The 24,620-nt window shown below is 32.9% G+C and overlaps 4 protein-coding genes across 7 annotated transcripts in view; 1 reads left to right on the top strand and 3 right to left on the bottom strand.

Moving 5' to 3' along the window:
- Position 1: 1 nt before the first annotated feature.
- Positions 2 to 9,369, bottom strand: LOC130892296 (mitochondrial protein C2orf69 homolog). Of its 4 annotated transcripts, none has more exons than XM_057797652.1 (6): positions 9,216 to 9,369; positions 4,130 to 4,329; positions 2,589 to 2,706; positions 743 to 939; positions 411 to 683; positions 2 to 351 (listed from the first exon to the last, which is right to left on the bottom strand). In XM_057797652.1, the coding sequence occupies exons 2-6, from the start codon at positions 4,155 to 4,157 to the stop codon at positions 143 to 145; spliced, it is 825 nt and encodes a 274-aa protein (XP_057653635.1). In that variant the 5' UTR covers positions 4,158 to 4,329; positions 9,216 to 9,369; the 3' UTR covers positions 2 to 142. The 4 variants fall into 4 exon arrangements, with proteins under 4 accessions (XP_057653635.1, XP_057653634.1, XP_057653633.1 ...); XM_057797651.1 differs by having other exon boundaries at positions 2,589 to 2,716; positions 4,130 to 5,611; positions 9,216 to 9,367; XM_057797650.1 differs by having other exon boundaries at positions 2,589 to 2,716; positions 9,216 to 9,366.
- LOC130892295 (potassium channel subfamily K member 15) lies at positions 6,494 to 8,296 on the bottom strand. Its single transcript, XM_057797649.1, has 2 exons — positions 7,737 to 8,296; positions 6,494 to 7,154 (listed from the first exon to the last, which is right to left on the bottom strand). Exons 1-2 carry the CDS (start codon positions 8,294 to 8,296, stop codon positions 6,686 to 6,688), a joined length of 1,029 nt encoding a protein of 342 aa, XP_057653632.1. The 3' UTR covers positions 6,494 to 6,685.
- Positions 9,370 to 9,627: 258 nt separating the features above from the next.
- On the top strand, positions 9,628 to 11,789 carry LOC130892294 (transmembrane protein 39A). The gene is made up of 6 exons (XM_057797648.1): positions 9,628 to 10,058; positions 10,140 to 10,279; positions 10,423 to 10,521; positions 10,582 to 10,810; positions 11,133 to 11,441; positions 11,502 to 11,789. Exons 1-6 carry the CDS (start codon positions 9,744 to 9,746, stop codon positions 11,736 to 11,738), a joined length of 1,329 nt encoding a protein of 442 aa, XP_057653631.1. The 5' UTR covers positions 9,628 to 9,743; the 3' UTR covers positions 11,739 to 11,789.
- Positions 11,790 to 12,679: 890 nt separating this feature from the next.
- The window catches only part of LOC130892293 (intermembrane lipid transfer protein VPS13A-like), a 52,607-nt gene continuing 40,666 nt past the window's right edge, over positions 12,680 to 24,620 (bottom strand). The window contains exons 25-35 of the mRNA XM_057797647.1: positions 23,463 to 23,758; positions 20,654 to 20,834; positions 19,416 to 19,690; positions 16,880 to 17,768; positions 15,996 to 16,186; positions 14,720 to 14,879; positions 13,616 to 13,886; positions 13,354 to 13,541; positions 13,157 to 13,299; positions 12,975 to 13,101; positions 12,680 to 12,920 (exon numbers count right to left, since the gene is read on the bottom strand). Of these exons, the coding sequence (XP_057653630.1) occupies positions 12,786 to 12,920; positions 12,975 to 13,101; positions 13,157 to 13,299; positions 13,354 to 13,541; positions 13,616 to 13,886; positions 14,720 to 14,879; positions 15,996 to 16,186; positions 16,880 to 17,768; positions 19,416 to 19,690; positions 20,654 to 20,834; positions 23,463 to 23,758 (2,856 nt within the window). The 3' untranslated portion in view covers positions 12,680 to 12,785. The remainder of the gene's footprint in view (positions 12,921 to 12,974; positions 13,102 to 13,156; positions 13,300 to 13,353; positions 13,542 to 13,615; positions 13,887 to 14,719; positions 14,880 to 15,995; positions 16,187 to 16,879; positions 17,769 to 19,415; positions 19,691 to 20,653; positions 20,835 to 23,462; positions 23,759 to 24,620) is intronic.

Genomic DNA, 24,620 nt, shown 5'->3' with positions numbered 1-24,620 from the left:
ATCAGAATAACAATAATATTTATTTGCATTAAGTTACAAAAATAAAAAACATCAAAGAACAAATTAAATGCACAGAGTATGGTACAGAGTATCAAAACTATCAAATGTAACTCAAATATTAGTGAACAGAAAAATATGTAATTCAAGTATCCTTATTAACTTCTCTAAATACTTTTAGGACATTAAAGTGAGTCTGTACACTCGAAGGAACATCAACAAAATGAATTGTTCTATTTATATTTGCACCAAATTTTTTCAGTGCGTCTGTAAAATGTTTTTCCTCATATTTAATCCACGGTCGACGAATATCCGCCACTTGATAAGGAGATACGTGAACGTAGATGCTTATACCTACCGACAAATTTATTTTTTGGATTTTTTTTTAGTTGAAATCGAAGTTATCAACATACCCATTGTGGAGAATGTTTTTAGTAAAGGTAGGGAAGTTATCCAAGTATTTTTTCCACCCGAATGTCCACCGTCTAACCAATACATGGTTTTGATTCTTTTCAATATATTTGGTTCGTTTTTATCATCAGATTTATAATGGTGGAATTCATAGAGAAATTGATTCAAAACTGTGCATCCTTTACTAAATCCTATCAACGTAACATCGCAATCGTCAAAATTTAAAGTATCTCTGAATGGGATATTTTTTGGAGTTTCAACATCCTCCTCCGAATCTAAAATGAAAAATTCAGTAACTAGCTTTGTTTGATTATAAAATATCAACTACTTGTACCTAACACGAGTCCATTTGTAGAAACCTCAACTGCATTATTGAAATCTTCGTTACTCATTGTTCGCAATGCTCTCGATACGTTTTGTATGATTAATTCTAAATGTTCTAAACCATGATGGATGAATGTATGATTTGGAACACCACATTTTGAACAAGGTAAAAAATTTTCGTAGCAACTGAAGCTTTTATATTCCATTCTGAAAAATGCATTTCAAAAATACTTCACGGAACTGGGATAAAATTACAACTGCAATACTTAAAATCAAAAATGATAATTTGAAAAAATGAAAATTTAAAATAATCAATCTTTTTTAGCTAAACAACATCAAAACCTTTTGTTGTATTAATCACAAAACAATAGAAAAGGAAGTAGATAAGCGTAAGAATAGTTACTGGGACAATTTGTAGGGGTTACCACATTCAAAAACACTCATGGGAACAGATGTCACCAGTACCTGAACTCTTCACGGTAAAAGAAAATTAAAGAAACCTTCATCCTAATAAAGCCCCATGTTACGACCTCATATCAGGAAAACTAGCCAAAGAACTTCTTAGGAAAGGTATAGTCTTGTTGAGTATCATCTTTAATGCAACCCTACGTCTAAGATACTTCCCTCCTTCCAGTGGAAAATTTCCCAAATGTCCCTTATACATAAATCTGATAAACTTCCAAATAACGTCACCTCCTACAGATCTATCAGCCTACAAAGTAATTGTAGTATAAAATAAACAAATAACACTTTTTAATCAATTATATATTTTCCATTTTGCTGAATGACCTTTTGCCATCTCTCTTTCAGCTTCATGATTCCGCTCTCATAAAATTTCTGGTCATTATCAGCAAAAAACTTGAACCAGGTGCAATTAAAAGTCATAGCTATTTGTGAAAGTTTGACCGTTGAAAGAATTCTGAAAACTTCAAAATTAATGGTAATCAGATGGTACCAGATCAGGGCTGTATGGGGGATGTGACATCACTTCCCAGCCAAGCTCTACGATTTCTGACAGTTTTTTTTATTTCTTCATCCAGTTTCATTAATTGTTATTATCACTACTTGAAAATTAATTAGGGAAATCAAACCCGAAGCAAAACTCACACATTCCCACTAAACTTTGAAACAATGAAATTTTTTATGGATTAGTTTTAGTCTTCCAAAAAGTACTGATCGGATGGAAAGTATGGGTATGGAACTCTGCAAGCTGAAGGCGAAAACAAAACTCAGATTATGACATACGCCAGGGTTGCATGGGGACACAGAAGCAAATCGAACAGGGACAAAACATAAAGTTGAGACAAACATTGAATGTCCACTAGATAACAAGAAGCGAGGTGGATACCATGGGTAGAAAAGCTATTCGAAGAGCTGGCAACACATTCTAACGAGGAATTAAGGGAACTCATCTGGTACACCAGGTCCAGAAGATAACTGGATCGATAGGTTAAGTTAGGTTAGTAAAATAAATAAAAAAACACAAAAACAAAATGTTCTTTCAAGATTCTAGGTTTTCCGAGTCAACAGACAGAGGTCACCACACGATAACTACGCAATTCAAAAGAAAGTGGCTAGTTATACATCGGTGACAGCAAATACCACTTATCGCCGAAGAAGATTGGAAAGGGTTTACCGGAGAAATGTTTAGATAACCAAGAAACCAACAGGATAACTCTTAACAAAAATATAAGACCTCCAGAATCTCCAATAGATCTCTGAGGAGAAGGAGTGTCCGCGCGAACGTGGATGAGGACTTGTCGAAATGACAAGCGGCGGTGGAATGTTCTTCTTCGCATCCATTCGTGGATTTATCCGGGAGGGATGTAAACAAATTTATGGTGTTCAATGATTACCTGGCAGGACGTATTACAATGATGTGACTGTCAGCAAAACTGCTCTGCAATAGCTTCGAGGTATTTTCCAAATTCCACTCTACATAGTTTTTGTTGTCTCTATGGCTAAGCATATTTTCTGTAAAATCCTGTAAAAATTATCTGTTACCCCTAAATTATTACAAAGACAAATTATTTCACGTTGTTTGATATTATCCAAGGTTTCTTCGTTGGGTATGTTATCCACCCTTAGTGGTTAGGTTTAGGTTAAGTTTACAAGTGTTCCAATGAATCAGCTGATCTTATATTTAGTTTTAAAACAAAAAGTAACTAGAATTGACATTCGTATGTAGTTAAAACGGGTTTTGAGGCTGTTTGATATGAAGGAATACAATGAAATACAAACACAAATAAATTCCATCCAAGATCTCGTACTTGGAACTTTAAAGCATCGACTACTTACTCGAAAGCGATCGAGATTAACCGAATAATATAGCGTAGAGACAAATTTCATTTCGCCTCGCTCAAAATCCGTTTTTTATAACTCGAGTAAACTACTAGCTTCGAAGCTTCGACGAAATTCCTGGCCACAACCTTTCGAGGAACACATTCTTCTTCTTTGTTGAAAAATCTTCGACCGCCGAGCCATTTTTTCAACTCTGGGTAGGGAAAATAATCCGAGGGGTCTAAATCTGGCGAATTGGGTGCATGATTGTGGCAATTGCAACTATTGCAAAGACGGATGTGTGAGCTGGTGAAACAAACACTTTCTTCTTAGCCAAATCCGGCAGTTTTTACTTGATTTATTCGATCAAAGAATGTAATAAGTTCGCATAATAATAGTAAATGAAAATTATTTCACGCGCATTCCAAAAAACCGACGCCTGCAGATGGAACGGTCTTTACCTTCTTCGGAGCCGGATCTTCCTTTTCAGACCATCGTTTTTATTGTTCTTTTCTTTGCGAGTTGGGCTTTTTTTGTGAAACATTGCCAAAAACTCGATGGAAACATCTTCACGAAGCTGTTTTTGTTCCATTTGGAACAAACGTGGCACTCATCTTGCGCAGAGCTTCCTCATGTTCTAATTTTCAGTTAATAAGCGATGTATTGCACCTTTTGGAATGCCTACTATGTCTGCTAGCTCGTGCACTTTCAATCGACGATCATCCACTTCCATTTTGTGGTTTTTCTTCAACATTTCTGGAATCTTCACCTCATTTGGTCGACCTCTGCGTTGCTGGTCTTCGTAGGTCGTACGGTCTCGTTTAAACTGTGCTATCCAAGGAGCAGTCTCACCCAGTGCAAAATGTAGTTCAGCTTTCATATTATTTGGGCTAAAGCCTAACGAGGTTCACAAATTCACTGGAAACGTTCACTTTTGTTGGCTGACTCACAAATACTAAACAACGTGGCGTCTTCAAACTTGCCAACTACCGCCATCTCTAGGTCATGCCAGGTACTAGGACCATTATCGTATATAGAAAATGAATAATAATAAATAGCCTTGTATAATATGAAACAACGTGGAAGGAAGGCAACGAGATTGGAATATGAAAATTACCTGAATATCTCCACCGAAAAACACGCATAAACTAGGTTTTTCCAAAATCATCGATGGTCTGCAGTAAACAACATCGTTACATCTATTTTCATATCCCAATATCTTAGATAGACGTATAATATTCGGCAAAAATTGCTTGCTCATTGGCGTTGGATTCTTTTTATTGTTTCCCAGTATGGTAGATAATCACTTGTAGGTCCCTTCAACAAACTTAACTTATGAAACACATTTTATTAACGCTTCTAATATTTCGGTGTTACAATCTGGTTTTTTAAGAAAATATGACGAGCAATATTCTTGACAAACAAACTAAATTCAGTTTTTAGTGGAAGGGAAACTGATTGCTTCTTATGTAACCAAAAGTGTCAATTGCTCTTCATCATCATATAGATCACGGTAGCTCAAAAGGCAATCGGTGTTTCAGCAGCTTTGGTAAAACGATCGATGAAATCCCCTTCTGTTTTTGACTATTTTTTATGGAATATGGATACTACTCCGACTAAAAACGCCCCATTGCCTCTTGGGTACTACCAGTAGGTGTAGCCCACCGTCTCTCCTTCTTTTCCTCGCTTTACCCTGACATTCTTTTTTCTCCAAAATCACCTCGAGTGTATCTCTCTTCGGTAGAGGCCATCCACGATAATTTTAGCATTTGTATCACCGGGTTATTGGGGTTTATACATAATACGTGCATAACTCATTTGACCGTGCCCTCTCTTCACCCAGGGTGCAATATTAGGGGTAGAAACCTTGTACATTCTCCCCTCCCTCCATATCTATTGCAAGAATCTCATTGATTCCTCTCTCCGTCTCCATCCTCTTTGATGCTTTGTCTTTACCGTGTACCTCTGCAACTTGAAGATTAATTGGCATCATGTTTGCCAGCACCAATATCGCGTCTGTCTACTTAGTGCGAAGCTAGTTTCATTTGAACTTGTAAGAACATCAAACTGTATTTTTTGATACATAGAGTATCGCTCCATACGTTTAGAAGTTTCCTTTTTCCTACAATAGATCTTGTCCGCGTCATTGCTGATGCTTCAGCCTTCTTGTACGTGTGACCAGTTGCAGTGCCTGCGTTTCCGCAGGTCCAAGTCTGGTTTCACCTTTTCATCCCTTGACTGATTCTATGTAAAGGAAAATTCGAAATGGCGAGTGCTTTGGACCTATTGTACGTGTGTATTAAGAGCTTCCTCGTCGAACAACTTTCCAAAGTATTTGACCTCTATCATGGTCTTGCTGCTTCAGTTTCCTCAAGTGCAAACACACCTCCAGATGCAGTATAAGTGAAAAAATACTAGAGACGTCGTTGTCCACGTAATTAAATGTTTATAGTACCATCAGATGAATATTTTTATTTCTTCCAACCTTTCCGAATGTCTTCTAAGGGTTTCGATGCGTCTTGTATACCTTTCTTCAACAGTCTTCGGTTTTTTTAACAAGTTCCTTCACATAATCCAATAAAATTCAACCTGTAGGTAGCTAATTCGTTATTTTAACAAGATTTGTATACTTATCAACAACAATGGACATTCAAACAAAAATTTCTACTTTCTACTTTCTTCATACTCCTTTGTAGGTTAGGTATGATCTGGTTCGCACTTTAATATGAATTCTACTCAATTGGGTATAGAAAATGCCTTATTTCGCTACCTATTACGTTTCAATTGACGAATTTGAGCATACTAGGATGGTCCCAGAAGTACCCCAAGGCCTTAGCCTAACCAATCTAAAAGCTGATCTAAATTTTACTCTGAGTGAGACTGTTCTTTCGTTATCAACAGTAAAATATTGGGTAGTACAGTTTAAACGAGACTGGACGTCCTGCGAAGACCAACAACGCACAAATGAGGTGACGACTCCAGAAATGTTGAATCCGCAAAGCGGTACTGGATGATCGTCGATGATTAATAAAAATAGAGTCGAATTTTTGCGTCGTTTCATAACCATGGATAAAACGTGGGTCAATCACGTCATATCCGAAACGAAAGAACAATCAAAACGATGGAATTGAAAGGGGGAAACGGCTCCGAAGAGGGCAAAGACCGTTCAAGTCTGCAGGCGTCGGTTTTTTGGGATGCGCGTTGGATAATTTTCATTTACTATCTTGAAAAAGAAAATACTATCGACGGGGAGTATTTTGAGAAACTATTGCAACGTTTGAGCGAAGAAATCAAGCATTTGGTTAAGAAGAAAGAGTTGCTTCATCAAGACAATGCACCAGCTCACACATCCGTTATTGCAATGGTCAAAATTAATGAATTAAAGTTTGAATTGCTACCTCATGCATGTAGATTTAGCACTCTCGGATTATTTTATGTTCCCAGACTGGAAGAAATGGTTATCTAACTTTTTTTCCCAAAATTTTTGTGTTTTCTTTGTTGGGCTAGGTACTTTTGGGACCATCCTCGTAGTATTTACATAACTCGTGCCAAATTCCTATTTATAATTATTAATCGAGGTTAAAACTTCAATAAACTACGTAACGTATGGTTTTCCAATTAAAAATAATCCCACTACACTGTAAGTAAAGTTAAATTTATCGATAACATAAAATTAGTAATAATATTCTTCACGAGTCCCTCGAATTTTTTTACAACACTCTACTATCCTCAGTCTGGTATCTTCCAAACATTGCGCGAAGTCTTCTCTGATATTTTTCACTTTTTCCCGAATTTCCTCCCTCATTAAATTGTAGCACATGGCCACTAATCCCAATCCGAAAAATATATACACGTAACTTAGGACTAATTTCGAATGACCTTCGGTTTGTTCTTTGGTGGTATTGGCGAAATGCGCGCCCGGTACAAAATCGCCCATTCCTATTTTACATAAACTGGTTACCGAAAAATAGACGCTGTCTAGAAAACCCCAGCCTTCCCAAGCACTAAATACCGCCGCACCCGCGAGAACGTATGTCACCATCACCCAAATACAAGCACTAGAAGGTACTATTATCCTTTTAGGGATGTCAGTTTCTTCTTCTGGAAGCGTCGAACATCGGTATAACTTTCTGTATATCCATCTGAGCAAAAATAAACTCTTAATACCATTATCGAATAGTGAGGGGCAAAAAATACTAAAAATCATCAAAAATTTACATGAAGTGTGTTTGACAGAATAAATAATTCTACACTACTCTCTAAAGGCCAAGGGCGGCTCGTACCCAATGGTCAACTTTTACAGGGACAACCTGTATACTCTAAAGATAGCAGAAATTAATTTTTCAATCAATTTTAGAAAAAGAACTCTGTTTAACTCGATTAGATTCATGTTTATAAATTTTTAGATCGTTCGCCATTCTGAAGAAAATAATAATAAATTGTAATAACAATTTATCGAAAACACTTACAGGAGACAGGAAACACCTGAATAATAAATATTAATTTAAAAGTAGTTTTGAAATTATAAATCACTTTATAGTTATAAAGATCTATGGAAACGAATTTGTTTATCCTCTTAAGATTAGATAAAATATAATATTTACTAAAAAACATAAATCAAGCCTTAAAATGAATTATAAATTGATTTTTTTTGGCAAGTAACCTAAAATGAACTTTTTTGCCCCTCGTTGTAACTATAATTAAAAAATGTGTGAATAACATACCTAAATCCTCCTGCTAAAGCATCTCCAACGTTCAAAAAGAAAAGAATATACAGAGGGATACCAAATAAAGCGTAAATAACAGTAACTAATTTTCCATAAGGTGTCTTCGGTACTAAATTTCCATAACCTATCATAGTTATAACACCCAAGGAAAACATCAAGGCGGCAGAAAAAGTCCACATATCATTAGTTGATCTTTCACTGTAACCATATTTGAAAATTTCTACCACTTTTTCTTGATAATTCTTGAGAACTTTATTGGTATCTTCAGAAAAATTGTTTACATCAAATATGTTATGTTTCAACGCTACATTGTATAATTTTATTAGATATTCCTGTCTTGTTTTATTTATTTCATTCGGCTCCGTGTTATTCCCTTTTTGTTCAAGACTCATAAAACTTATAGCACCAACTAGAGTATAACTAAACACTAAAGCACCTAACCCCACTTGTGTACACATGAACGCTATAATTTTTCGACAGCAATCTTTAATTTTCGCTTTGGGGTCATTATCGCTCGTCGAAGAAGACCCTCTGCTTCCATGATAGTATTCTTCCATCACAACGATCACTTTTGTTCTTATAGAAATAAGCACTTATAAAAAATGTATTTATAAGTTTATTTTTAGTCAAACATATTCTTGGCTCACGGCCAAATCGTCGAACTTGTCAGAAATAAACTTTGAATTTTTGATTGAATGCAATTGCTTTGATATACAAGATGTCCAGAAAATTAATACAAAATTTTGTCTTACAATCAGTTTGAAATATATGTTCACAAGATTCCAAATAGAAACTAATATCTGAATACAGTGAAAAGAAAGAACTATTAGAAGATATGGAAAGGAAGAATATCTTTAGAGAACAGCATTAAAACTGGATTGTGACAGGATAAGAGAGTAAAAAAAATAACAATTACAAAGAGTGGTATATGAGGCTTTTTTCTTTATATAGAAAGAGCGACATAATCAGTAGATTTAGAAGATTCATATGAAATGATGAGGAAAATGTTGAATTTAATGATTATCACACCTACAAGAATACAAGAAAATAGAATTTAATAAATGTTAAAGGTATACTGCGAAACAAGAACTAAACTTGTTTTATCTAAAAATTCAATTTCAAATGTTGCTAAACTATATAACAATAAAGATGTTTCTAACTTTTTGTGAAACACTCACTAAAGCTTTATTAGAAATAGAACAGTTTCTAATATAAAAAAAATAACGGCACTCGCAATTTTCTTTATTCGTTATTAAAGTATATATAATTATCTAAGTATGTTGTTGATTAAACAAAAAATAAGTTTTTACTAATCTACTATATATCATAAAAGGAATACTAAAAGAAAACACAGGTAATGGGTGAAATAAACCTACTGGTAATTTTTGAAATAAATTTTTTGATATCTCTTGAAACGATACCTAATAACTTATCAGTTTTTAATTTGAAAACAAATCTTAAAGACATCATACTTACAAAATCAAATTAGATCTAGTTTTCCCCAATCAATTTTATGTCAAATTAAATATATTATCGTCCAAAACATTAGGAAAATTAAATTTAAAACATATTGTGTAAATTGACAGCTTAGGGTTTTTTTTGATATTGACAATCAGTACGTCGTATGCTCTTAGAGCTCAATCAGACGTTGCGGATTGGATGACTATTGCCGAACGGAGAGAGCTAATCGGCAATTAATGTTAAAATATTAACTACATTCTATGGAACCAATTTTAAAATAGAGTGATCTAAAGTTGGAAAATTTTAATTATCACTACCTTTTATAGATAAAAAAAGATTTTGCATCCCTTATTTTCAGATTAGGAGTAATTTATTTTAAAATTATTTCGAGCGATGTGCAATCTGACAATTGACATAATTGAAAGCTATGACATTTTATAATTTTCGTGATTAAAATGTAACAAGTTGTCAATTTTGTTTGTGTATTTTTGTTTATAATTGGGATAATTATTATTGTATTATTATGAACAAAAAAAAATCATAATGCCAGGAACTACAAGAAGAATTAATCGAAATAACGCCCGGACATCACCTATTTCATCTCCAATATTGTCAAGTTTTTCGAATGACTCTTGTGGACAAAGATACGCTCCTCTTGGAGCTTCTGTTCCAACTGTTCCTGCTCTAGAATCACCCGCACCTCCAAAACATTTTCCATTTCCCAATACACCGATTGACAATGATCTTTTTTTCGAGAGTTTAATGTGGTTTTTTGCAATTGCAACAACTGCACTCCAATATTTGCATCTTTATAGATCTGTATGGTGGTTACCACATTCGTATACGAGACAGGCGGTGGTAGGTTTTTCAATTTTATTAATAATAATAATGTTTCCATATAAATGGGTCTTCTAGTCATTTGAAATATACATTTTTTAGAACTTCTATCTGATTGATCCATATTTGGTTATTTTTATCTCTTTGGCATTGTCGAGAAGACTTATTTATATGATTGGATGTTTAATGTTAAATAAACTGGTGACAGAGGCGCAACAAGAGTATGTTCATTGTTATTTTAGGTAAGTAAATAGTGCTACAATTTATTTCCGACGATATGTTGTTATTAATAATAATTAAAATTTTAGATATTTGAAAATCTTTTAAACATTAAATTTGATATAGGTTGGATAAATATATATTTGAACATACATGTTATTTTTAGGTTTTTGTTATTTTCCGTAATGTGTACAATTTTAGCAGTGTGTATGTATCTTGTTATGCAGAACCATCATCTGGAAAAAATTTTATATTTATGTTACCCGTAAGTCACATTTTGATCAAATGGTAACAAAAATATAAATATTGTTCTAATGTATTTTAGATTTTTTATATATCTAATATTGTTTGGTTTCAATATTCACCCATTCTTTGAAGTGGTTAAATGGAATTCAACAAGGCCACCTCTTCATGCATGTAGTTCTAATGCCGTAGATATAAGAAAAGAAGTAGAAAATCTTATTGCCAATTTCAATTGTAGAATGAAAGAGATTTTATTCAGTGCTGTTTGTAATGCCTACTATGGTGGTTTTATTCCTTGCTGTTTTGCCCAGGTAAGTTCAATACTCCTTTACTATATCATAATATTTATATTAATTGAATTTTTGTGTATAATATGATTTATTAAAGAAGGCAACTGTTTATTATATCAGAAAGCATATTGTTATATGTATAGGTGAAAATGCTTCAAAATTATTTACGAATTTGGTAAATAATTAGTTTTTCTGATCTAAACTAAGCTAAAAATGGAGTTTTCCAACAATCATCTATGAAACATTAAAAATACTCTCTTGTATAATTTGTAAATCTTGAGATCATATAGTATATCAGAAGATGCGATATATGATTCAATATTCCAAATTCATTTTGTTCCAGTCATCTTTGCACTATGACATTTTTTGGGCAGCTCAACACATCCTATTTATTTTCATGAGTGGATTCATATCCTTATCCATTCACATTCTTTCACTTCGTTATTGCGACATCCTCCATAGATCCGCCTTACATTTAGGCACTTGGGAGAAATTAGAAACTGGCAGAACAATGCTACTTGTAAATAACATTTGGAAAGAAGATATAATGTGGCCATACGGAGCTTTAGTGAAATTTGGTAAAGATATTTGGAGGGCTCAAGGAGATTGTAATAGCAGTCAACCTGGAAATGTTGCTTTAAGAAGATTTTATGTAAGTGATAGTTTATTAAATATATATTTGTCATTTTTGAAGATTTCCTATTATTTTTAGCATGTTTTCAAAAATCCCACAACCACTTTAGGATTGAAACTTCTTCTACTCTTATTAACTGTATTTTGTCAATTAGTATTGTTAATTCGAAGTAGATTATGGTATAACATAATATCTCTAACTTTTATATTGTTTTTCAATTATTATATTCTTTATAAATTGTTCAGAGATTATCTAGTTAGCCATAAAATTTATTCGGAGGAAAGAGATTTACATAAAAAAATTAGTATGAGATGAGATCTAGCGTTCGGATGATTTTGTACTTAAAATAAATATTGTGAAGTTATATGATCGATTTTTATTTATTGGTAACCCTAAATATGAAAATTGGAAATAATTAGCAATATAATTTGTAAAGTATAAGAAGGGAGAGAAGTAAAAGAAGCTCTTTGAATATAAATATATTAATGCAAAAATACTGACAAAAGAAAGATTTATCGACTGAGGGAATTATTGTTTAGATAGTTTGTCGGGGGCGTTATCAAATAAGTTGTAATGAATTTAGAATTCTGCTGCTGTAAGTTGAAAGCGAATTATAAATCATACATTTAATAAAAGATTTTTTGTTGTGTATAAATAAATGGTAAATTTTGCATGTGAATAATTTTGCCTTTGATGAGTTTACTAGACTGTTTTTTTTATTAATAATCCTGCAGAGTGCTTCTTTGGGATTGGATGGATGATGGAATGTTTTGGAAAATTTGAATTTTTTCTTCCATTCAGTCTTTTGAAAAGTTTCCGGATCTAATTTTATCATTAAGTATTGTTCTGCATGCTTCTGAACTTGAATGCTTATTATTTTTGAAAATTTAGAAAACTATTCAATTTGATCTTAGCTTGTCATCTTCTACCCTTTATTTCTGGGTTTTTGTATCCCTTACAAGTATTACTCATACCATCTGGAATTTTCTTATTATGTGTTACATTTCCTTTATTTGACCAATCCAATATTTTCAAGTAAATATGTGTCTGATTAGGACTTCCTTTCCAACCATGTACCTGTCCATGACAATTACTTTCATATCCCTCGTATTTTTTTCTTCATTTCATCGTATTTCATTCAACAACTTAATTCAAAGTCTTTCTCTAGGCTTTTTTCATGATTTACTTACATTATTTTGATTTTTAAAATGCTTGTGGTTGAGTTCATTTTGTTGATAGTTGAAAGAAAACTACCATTTCAGATTGTATGTTAACATTTATTGAATTTGAGTTTTAACATTGATTGAAAATACATTTTTTTTTCATTTTATATAATTTCTTCTTTTATTTAATTTATATTCACTAGGTTTCAGTTAGTGTCCAAGATTTGTCTTCTATACTAACAATTATGGCTTGTTCAATTTTTTCTCGTAACCAAATCAGAATATCTTTTTGTCCTACAATCTTGATTTTTTGAAGATTGTCCGTACCAACATTCTAAAAAGAGGTTTAATGGAAATTACCCAATATATGATTATTATACCCTCATACCTGTCGCAACTGTAATATCAACTCTGTACAGTTCATTTTCGGCATGGAAATTATATCATCTATATCAACTATCCACTCTATTTCCCAGGGACCCCATAGACGACATTTATTAATTTTCACGATATGCCTAAATATTAATAAAGTCAATATATTGAATTACTTATTTTAAAAAAATTACTCACTCTAATGTAACTATAACTATAGTTTTTCCAATTTTATCCAAAGCAGCGTGTGCCCAATAAGTGTCATTTGAAAATCTCGAACTTCCAATTGTTTGAATTAAATGATTACCCATAGATTCGTGAACTGATGCTGGTCGTAAACCCTGAAACATTTAAAAAGTGTAAAATTTCATGGTATCTGAAAGATTCATACTTACTAGATGTTTATTTTTGAATCTGGGTAATCTCTGATGTATCTTTATAGGTTCTCCTAATATAGATGCTCTACGTAGGGCTTCCTTAGCTACTTCTACACTATCAGATTTTTCATCGGGATGTCGTGTTATTAAAGACTGTAAAGCTTTACCTGTTGTTCTAAAGAACGTTTCTCCATCACAATTAATACCTATAATCAATACAAAAAAAATTGGATTCAAAAATCTAAAATTTCTTATGAGTAGTTCAAATGTACCAACTTACCATTTTGATTTTTGACTATGAGTTGATCAAGTGCGTTGGGTACCCCTGTAACGAAATTACGACTGGAAATTGTGATTGTTTTTGGTACAATTTCAGATTTATGGTAAGATCCATGTCGACGAATCCTTTGTATATTTTCGATATTTTGATGTACAAAAATATCTGATACGCTTGCTTCAACCGCTACAGGCGACATATTGATGTGTCCTAGTAAACATCTTGAAGCGTAAAACAGAATATTCGCCATCTTATCTATGTGATTGTCTCCCAACTTAAAAATATAATCAAATTAATGAACAAAAAAAAATAGATGTCATGTAATCACATTAACTGCCTCTCATATTTATAAAATTATATTTTGACCAAAGAGTATGGGTGAGTGGAAATGGTGGCAGTTGAGGTAAAATATTCAGCAAGTAACCATGGAGAAGGCTTCACTATAACAAGAACTTCAAAATTATAGACTCAATTTGAATATTGTGAAAATTCTAAACGATCAAACCTTTTGAGCTAGTGTATTGAGTCAAACAAAGTACAGTGTACGTTATTTAGTATAAGTGAAGAAAAACATCAAATACTGCGGATCAAACTCTATAAAACACTCTGGTTACTATTAACCAAATGTACAGGATGGTGTAAGTGAAAATGGTAGCAGTTGAGGCAAAATATTCAACAAGAAACTATGGAGAGGGCTTCATAAACACAAGAACTCCAAAATTATAGACTCAAGTTGAATAGTGTTAAAAATCAAGAGGTTTAAATCTTTTGAGCTAGTGTAGTGCGTGAAAATAAAGTACAGGGTACGTTAGTTAGTATAACGAAAGAAAAACATCAAAAACTAGTGGATTAAAATCGATAAATTACTCTAATTTCAAGATTTTGATAAAAATATATTAGTTAATCTTGATTCTAAATGAGTGGTAATCAAATTTAAAATAAAACTGATTATGGATATCATGACTACTACTGGAAGTAACCCCTTAACAATTATTCACTTTCCATAACTAATATTCGATACATAACCTCGTCTAGTGTTTGATAATGTGTGTAAATAATCGAATAAAACTTAATTGAGGTGAAACTATTGAATTAATAAAAACTTACTTCGATTGAAGGTTGAATGGCAAATGTATTGACCAGTACTTGTAGTCCCAGTACGTGGGAATAATATTGTTGTAAAAATTGAGTGTAAACTTGATCGCACATATTTGAAATTGCATTTGATATAGTGTCTTTGATATCGATGTGTTCCAAAGAGCAAATCCTGAAAAAAATACCAATAACGTTTTTTAAGGATGAAATATTTGAAATTGAGTGAGAATGAAAACATTTTGATCATATCCCAAACAAATGAAACTTGACACTAATTAGAATTTAGAGGTGCAGACGCAAATACGTATCACTGTTTAGTAGTAGGAAACGTCAAGCAACAGCTACCAATAATACTGAATGTAATAATATGTAATGTCAATAATACCGAAAAACGTGGTCATATTGTAAACTCAAGTGTATCTTAGCACAAATCTGACAACATAGACGACATGTGGAAATGGAGTGACATTGACAGTGACAGAATGACAAGTAGAAAAATGAAACAGGTGGCAGAGCAAACGCTAGGCTTGGAGAAAAGAACAAAGCAAGAAATTATGGTTCGATGAGGAGCGTTGAAAGAAACTGGAGGAATGGACTTTAGTACGGCTAAGTACACTAAAAACTGAGTCGACAGAAGCAAAGAGAAAATATTAAAAAATCCGAAAGAATACTGAAAATATACTCAAAAAAACCGAGTGGCTAAAAAACCGAAGTACTGAAAAGAAGAGCCGGAACAGGAAGAAGATATAGAAGTGTGAGAGTGAGTTTTGACAACTGACACTAAGTCTATTTATAGAAACAATAAGAATACTGATTTAAATAACCTTAATTTAATCTATGCATATCTTTTAGATATTGAAAAAACAAATTTTATAATAGAAATTTAACGCCATCTACAACCAATTAACCTTACCTAACCTATGAAATTCAACTTCAATCATAACGACCTAACCTATAAAATATAATGTCATTCATAATCGAACTAATAAATATTCGGTTCCATCCATAACGACCTAGCCTATTAAAATTTGATGTAAAAGTAAGAATTGTTATACTTTCATACATATTTTTGTATTGTATTTGACTAATTTCAATCCCAGGTGATGAATACTTGAGTATTCGAAAAAGGTCGGAAATATATTAGAGTTAGTACACTTTGGTGTTTGATATTTTGCCACAATCCCACTACCAAAACAGTACATCGAAATGGTGAAGATAATTTTATAAAATTATGATTAATTTTTGATAATAATTGAATTAAGTATAATTTTGATAAAATTTAACATACTTATGATGAACACCTTCCAAAGGCATGTACGGTGACATGTTATAAGGAAACAGATAATCCAAAAATGTAGAGAACGGTCCTCGATTACCCGCCAATTTCATTTGTGTTTTATTCGATATATTTAGTTGAATACCGAAATTTTTCAACACTAGATATTCAATAATAGTTCTATTTACATTATCAAGAAAGTCCTGAAAATAAAATATCTTTTTATATAAAAATATAAGGTAAAAAAACATGTTTTTTGACTTTGGAATAATATAATGAATAGTACAGTCAGAGTGTCTGTGGAAACCGGGGAAAACCGGTGATTCGACTGGAATTTTCAGTAATTTTGAGTGAGTCAACCAGACAGAAAAAATTGGTGTTGGTATAGCTCTAAAAACTTTAACGACTGATGTCGAAAATCGCATCATCCAATCGAAATAATACATTGAACCTCCCTTGTAACTGCACTCTTAAGCCGTTCAAAGTTCCAATGACGTCGAATGACAAGCGTACTACGACCACACGATGTGTCCAATCATACCAGCGTCCAACATTGAAGGCATTGGACGCATCGTGTGGTTCCGGCTTAACGAACTAACGTATCTGATATTGACATCGATTTTACTTTTAACCAAAGAGAATCGATTAAAATTCTGATTTGAACTGAACTACCCACTAACAGGAGCACATAAATAGTTTCTCTTATGTCTGATTGGTCGGCTAAACTCGCATTATTTCCGAGGAAGATACGTAGTAGGTTTCTACGCATCGAGCGCTGTACGCCGGCGCGGAGTTTTACATTATAAGTCAGGTGACTAAACCAGACGCTATTCACTTTGGTGTAGTGTAATAATTCATGTAAGTTGTTGAAAATTGTGTAATTTGATGATACTTACATTGTTTGTAGCAGTAATCGATTTGTGTATAGTTTTAATTTCATTAACGTACGTTCTCGAATCGTCGGCGACAAATTTCTTGGCTTTTTTCAGTAGATTAGACAGTTCCAATAATAAATCGTTTTCGATACTCAAAAAAAAACTTCCGACGTTAAATTTGATGTATCTGTAAACGTTAGTTCCTTTCGAAATCAATACGGAAGTGCTAATATCAGCGAAAGGTGAATCGTCTTTGAGATTTTGCGAAGGTAACGGCTGTAAGACGATGTTATTGGTTTGTTGATTGTCTATTTGGAAAGATTGCACTTTGAAATTGTAATATTGGTAGTGCTGCGATTTCCTGAAATGAAAATAAATCGCAGGACTGTAACTCCTCCTCAATTCCGCGAAGAAAGGTTTCAACATGTACATTTTTTCGAAATCTATGTGGACGTAATTTTTCAATTGACATTTTTTGTAATGGAGTCTGTATTTATCTTCTACCCACGAAGCCAATTCCAAAGTTAACGTTTTCCATTTTTGTCCCACGTTGACTTCCCAAATAGCGGGGGTGTCGGTCAGGGCTGCGTAAATTCGTTCTTTAACGTCATCTTCGGAAGTAAATATCGATAAACCGACGCCGGATAGGGCGATCAATCCTTCCAAATGACATCTCTCCAAAAATATCTGCATGACGCTGTTGTAGATTCTTAATTCTTGGGTTAAAAGTAGGACTCTTTGTACGCCTTCTCTATAACATAACCAATAAATGGTTATTTTATCTTTATGCACTTTTTTATTGAGGTTATGTTGCGTATTATCGGAACTATCGGAGTCGTCGCTACTAGATGATTCCACTAAACTGGAAGTTGGAGTCACGCTGTGAATACGCATTTTTTCTTCGCCAAAACTAAAAAATCATTAAAAACATTTCTATATTTGAGCCACTCATCATAAATTTACGACAAATTGTTTTTCCATCACCCTGTATATTATAAGATTAAAAGCAACATTATACAGGGTGATTCATTAAGAATGTCCAATCTCCGAACTGTCCTCAACACGCCTTATGCAAATATTGCTAGTTTCCGATATACGGGGTGTGTTCAAAGTTTAAATTTTGATTTTCGCAATAAATTTTTATGTTTTCGCAATTTTTCTTTGAAAATTGGCAATTTTACGTTTTTTGGCATGAGGAATCATAATTTAACGTTGCTAATAGAGAGAAATTGCGAAAACATAAAAAATTATTGCGAAAATCAAAATTTGAACTTTGAACACACCCCGTATCTCGGAAATTAGCAATATTTGCATAAGGCATGTTGAGCAGAGATTGGAATCATCCTGTTTATCTATTATTATCATATACTAATATACGAGGATGCTTTCAGAAGTATCTGGTCCAACAAAGAAAACGCAGAAATACACTTTTCCCAGCGATATTCGATAAGTTCGATACTTTTTTCATAATAAGAATCGTCAAGCTCCTCAAAATAGTCCTTAACTGTCGACATAACCTCTTCATCGAACACAGAGCCATTTTTTCAAGTCTGGGAACAGAAAATAATCCGAAGAAGTTGAATCTGGCGAATAGGGTGTACGTAGCAGCGATTCAAACTTTGTTTCATTAATTTTGATCAGATTTTTGGTTTGTTTTCGAGATCAGTTCTTCAGATGCACGTATGGAGCAATCCTTGTCTGGCCAAACAGAGGAAACACGTAAATTTTGGGAAAAATAATTTTTCCATCGATGTTTAATTAGTTCGATACCCTTTTGTTGGAAAATCTTCGAGCATTAAGCAATTTTTACAAGTCTGGGAACAGAAAATAATCCGAAGGGGTTAAATCTGGCGAATAGGGTGTATGTAGCAGCAATTCAAACTTTGCTTCATTAATTTTGGCGATTGTATGAAAATTATTCCAAAAAATCGACGTCTGCAGTTGGAACGGTCTTTACCTCCTTCGGAGTCGGTTCTTCCTTTTCATTCTATCGTTTTGATGGTTCTTTTGTTTGTGAGCTGGATCCACGTTACATCAATTGTTATGAAACGGTTTTATTTCTGTGAAAAATTGCCAAACACTCGATGGAAACATCTTCATGACTCTGTTTTTTGTTCCATTTTGCGCACAGCTTTCTCATGTCCATATTTTCAGTTAATATGCGATGTATCATACTTTTTGAAATGCCTACTATGTCTGATAGCTCGCGCACTTTCAATCGAAGATCATCCAGTTCCATTTTGTTGATTTTCTTCAACATTTCTGGATTTGTCACCTCATTTGGTCGACCACTGTGTTGCTGGTCTTCGCAGGACGTCCAGTCTCGTTGAAACTGTGCTACTTAATATTTTACTGTTGATAACGAAGGAACAGTTTCACCCAGAGTAGAATCTAGTTCAGCTTTTATATTGTTTGGACTAAAGCCTTGCAAATAAAAGATTCGTATCACATAACCTAATCCAGGAAACATTATGCTGCAAAGTGGTATTTTTCAAGCAATTACCGCCATCTGTAGTTCAGACCAGGTACTTCTGTATCCATCCTCGAAATAACTTACCCATCTTTGGTAATATCTACCGAAAATCCGTTTCCTTTATTATTATACACATTCCAAACTAATTTCCTAGATCTAGTTGGATCATCCCACGTGTACAATAAAGAATAATAAGGATTCAATAATGTTACAGGACTGAGATCCTGTTGTTGAATTTTAAGAAACAGATCGGCGCAGTAATTTTTTATCAATACCGGAGCATCTCCTATTTTATACTCGTTAAATGATATTCTAAAAGAAGTTTTTTCGCCTCCCGTAACTTCCACGGTGATCGCTCCCTAAAATTCAAACTATAATGTCGACATCTATTGGTGAAATATTGAAATAAACGATAACCGATTTTTATCAGATTTGTAGTATTTTGAAATCAATTGTTACAAAGTGTTAATTGCTCGAAATTCTTCGTGAAAAACATTCAACGAAATTCAATATTTAGAAAATGTATTCCTCCTTCCTTCAAAAGAGGAAACAACTACTTTCCTGGCTAATGCCACGACGATATTAACATCCCCAAAGCTCATACTGACGGGAAAGATCGATCAGGACGTAAAAAACATTCAACGAAATTCAATATTTAGAAAATGTATTCCGCCTTCTTTCAAAAGAGGAAACAACTACTTTCCTGGCTAATGCCACGACGATATTAACATCCCCAAAGCTCGTACTGACGGGAAAGATCGATCAGGATGGAAAAAACATTCCTGGCTACGGATTATAAGAGACTGGTGAGGCATTCAGAGGGCGGAAACAATTATTCATCGTGTAGTAGAGGGATGCCTTCAGATAATAGATTAGAAGTTTTGGACACCTACACGCTGCAAAGTGTATGGTACTTGAAGAAGATTTGAGGAAAGCAGACAGAGTTAGGATGGGAGGGAAGATGAAATACACCAATCAGCGCGTTTATAAAGACAAAAAGGTTACAATGATTAGGTCACTTAGAACGAAGACAGATTCTTGAAAGGAGTTGCATGGGAGATACCAGAAGGCAGCCAGAAGTAAAAGAGATAAACAAAAAACGGTCGAAGGTCCAGAGCTGGAGAGAAAAGCTAAAGGACCGGAAGTTATAGAGAGATTACAAGGCTATGGACCTAAATGGTCTGCATTGCAAAGCAAATACCTTTTGTGCTCAACTCAAATTGTCATGGAGTTTTTTATTATGTGTGTTTTGAGTTTCTAGTCATTCCTAACAATTTAGAGGAGATTGAATGTATCCATGATACCGATTTAAAGATATTTACCCCTTTGTCGAGTCTCAAAACAGTTCTGTGATGTGTAGATATAAAGAATGAATGTGAAATCAATTTGCTGTCTTTATATTTGACGTACATTTCCATCGATGAAGTTTCTGGCCAGAATATCAAAGTCTTGAACGGAGCTAGATCTATCCACAGATCAGTTTTGTCGTTGTGCTCCATAAATCTACAACATTTTTCATCAACTGCGTTCCGGTTAAAAAAGGATATATGAAATTATTTCCATGATATGTCACTTATAGTTAAAAATGAGACTTGAAAAGGGAAACTTGGAGATGAGTGGATGTTTTTATCGCCAACGTTTGAGGAAAACCCAAAAAATTAGGGCATAAACAATGTTTCTTCGAGTTTTTTGTAATATCTTGTTGACGGGGCAAAATATAAAACATTTCCATTAATAAAAAAATTATGGCGATAAAATTTTACAAAAAAATGTTGTTACTGTATGTAGATCCGTACTTTAGACGCAGTTTCGTGTCATATTTTAAGCAGTAGTGATCTATAGATGATTAGTCCATTCAAATTAGACTTATATGTAAGATAATTGCTATTTTTCGTATGAAGATTCTAATTTAAATCATGAAACCAATTAAATTAAGATTTCATTTCGAAAAAGGTAAATTTTTCGAAAATTGAAAATAACAATCACGTATTCATTATCTTCTTTCATCACTAATTAATTCAATTAATAAATTTATGACTCTTATATCCAGCTCTGATTGTAATTCGAGTGGACTACTAGAGTTTCTTTAGATGATTAGTCCATTCAAATTAGACTTATATGTAAGATAATTGCTATTTTTCGTATGAAGATTCTAATTTAAATCATGAAACCAGTTAAATTATGATTTCATTTCGAAAAAGGTAAATTTTTTGAAAATTCGAAATAACAAACACGTATTCAATATCTTCTTTCATCACTAATTAATTCAATTAATAAATTTATGACATATCCAGCTCTAATTGTAATTCGACTGGACTACTACAGTTTCTCTAGATAATTAGTCCATTCAAATTAGACTTATATGTAAGACAATTGCTATTTTTCGGATGAAGATTCTAATTTAAATCATGAAAGCAGTTAAATTATGATTTCATTTCGAAAAAGGTAAATTTTTCGAAAATTGAAAATAACAATCACGTATTCATTATCTTCTTTCATCACTAATTAATTCAATTAATAAATTTATGACTCTTATATCCAGCTCTGATTGTAATTCGAGTGGACTACTAGAGTTTCTTTAGATGATTAGTCCATTTAAATTAGACTTATATGTAAGATAATTGCTATTTTTCGTACGAAGATTCTAATTTAAATCATGAAAGCAGTTAAATTATGATTTCATTTCGAAAAAGGTAAATTTTTCGAAAATTGAAAATAACAATCACGTATTCATTATCTTCTTTCATCACTAATTAATTCAATTAATAAATTTATGACTCTTATATCCAGCTCTGATTGTAATTCGAGTGGACTACTAGAGTTTCTTTAGATGATTAGTCCATTCAAATTAGACTTATATGTAAGATAATTGCTATTTTTCGTATGAAGATTCTAATTTAAATCATGAAACCAGTTAAATTATGATTTCATTTCGAAAAAGGTAAATTTTTCGAAAATTCGAAATAACAAACACGTATTCAATATCTTCTTTCATCACTAATTAATTCAATTAATAAATTTATGACTTATATCCAGCTCTAATTGTAATTCGACTGGACTACTACAGTTTCTCTAGATAATTAGTCCATTCAAATTAGACTTATATGTAAGACAATTGCTATTTTTCGGATGAAGATTCTAATTTAAATCATGAAAGCAGTTAAATTATGATTTCATTTCGAAAAAGGTAAATTTTTCGAAAATTGAAAATAACAAACACGTATTCAATATCTTCTTTCATCACTAATTAATTCAATTAATAAATTTATGACTCTTATATCTAGCTCTAATTGTAATTCGACTGGACTACTACAGTTTCTCTAGATAATTAGTCCATTCAAATTAGACTTATATGTAAGACAATTACTATTTTTCGGATGAAGATTCTAATTTAAATCATGAAAGCAGTTAAATTAAGATTTCATTTCGAAAAAGGTAAATTTTTCGAAAATGTCAAGTTCACATTGTACTATTAGTTTCACTTCATAATTTGTAATTTAATATAACGAAATATATTTAAAAAATAAATATAATCATTATTCCCTCACATTTAAATCGTTAAAACTTATTTATTCTGGGGATTAAATTAAACATTTTTCATTAAATTATTTATTGGTAATTTCGAGATTTCATGAGAATTACCCATAAGTGGTAAAAAATGGCATCAGCGCGACTTGAACTTGGGACCTCCCGCAACTACACTACGGAGACCTTAATAATACGTTTTTTAAGTACTACTGCTTAAAGTATGATTCTTTGAGTACTAGTGCGTAAAGTGAAGTTTTACTCACTCGAAAATGTGACTAAAATATGTACTTTATACAAGGTAGCAGAAAAAATAATTTTTCGAAAGATCTAAATACAGTAAATTGCGCTTATATACATTTTTAACATAATTTTCCGTGAAAATTTTCTCGCCATCATTTTTTTATTGAGGGAATTTTTTTATATTTTGCGCCGTTAACGAGATATTTAAAAAAAAATGGTTTTGTTCTAATTATTTGACATTACCACAAACGATGGCCCTTAAAACATTCAAAGTAGCCCCTTTTAGGTTTAATTTTTAATTATAAATGGAAATTTTTTCTTAAACTATGAATTTATATTGTGGACGGATTATTTATTAGGTACCTTAAGTGTTTATCAGTATTGTTGGTAACCAAAAAACTAGGTACTATCGTAACGATTTTAGTTAGCCTCGGACAAATATTAGAAAATCTGGTATTTAAAAAGAACATGTACTTCTTCTTTCTTTCGACGTCTTTACAAATAATCAATCCGGTAGTTCCCACGCATTCCAAACTAAATTCATTCGACCAATTTGATTCGTAGACACGGACGTTGAGTGTTTGTTTACCGTGTCGTTTATACGTAAACAACAAAATGTCTTCGTTCATACAATTATAGATTGTATTTGAGATGGAGGCCTGAAAATATTTAAAATATTTGGAAATTCTTTCAAATTACGAGAGAAAATCATAAAGTAAAAGGTTTATAAACAGTTCAAATTTTTCAATGTTTAAAATACTACCAGGAAAGCTATAGATCGAAACCTACTAGCAACACGCCACGCCACGCCATGTAACGTCGGTTCACGTTGTACATTCTTGTGTACACATTTGTAATACGCCACGTGATCACACAGAAAAATTCTCAGTAGCTTTGAGTACGTTATTGAAAGCACTAGTAACCCGTGTAGACATCTAGAGTTTTTAGAAGAATCAATATGAACCGAATGCGATTAAATATTTCCATAAATCGTCCCACGTGAGATGGCGTGGCGTGGCGTGTCGTGGGCTGAATGTATACGATTGAATTAAATGGAAAAACGTATGCACACATATTCGAAACGTGGCGTGGGGTGGCGTGGCGGGTTGCTAGTGGGTTTCGGCGTTTCATGGTAGGCTTAAAAATGACGATTGTTGTAACAAATCTCTTGGATTGGACGCCCAATCGACAAAAATGTTGAAAAAATTCTACTCACGGGCAATAAAAGAATCATTTGATTAAAAACGGCGCAATAAAGGGACGCATCGATTTTATGGTTCTTCTTTTATTGTAACCGACAGCTAGTTGTCTATATGTTTCAAGTGTTTTCAAAAATATAGATAATAATTTCGAAATTCAATATTTAGAAAATGTATTCCTTCAAAAGAGGAAACAACTACTTTCCTGGCTAATGCCACGACGATATTAACATCCCCAAAGCTCGTACTGACGGGAAAGATCGACCAGGACGTAAAAACCATTCAACGAAATTCAATATTTAGAAAATGTATTCCGCCTTCC

This window comes from Diorhabda carinulata, chromosome 4 (assembly GCF_026250575.1).
Source record: "Diorhabda carinulata isolate Delta chromosome 4, icDioCari1.1, whole genome shotgun sequence".
NCBI classification, from domain to species: Eukaryota; Metazoa; Arthropoda; class Insecta; order Coleoptera; family Chrysomelidae; genus Diorhabda; species Diorhabda carinulata.
Note: the sequence above shows the minus strand (reverse complement) of the source record. Positions and strands in the feature narration are given on the sequence as shown.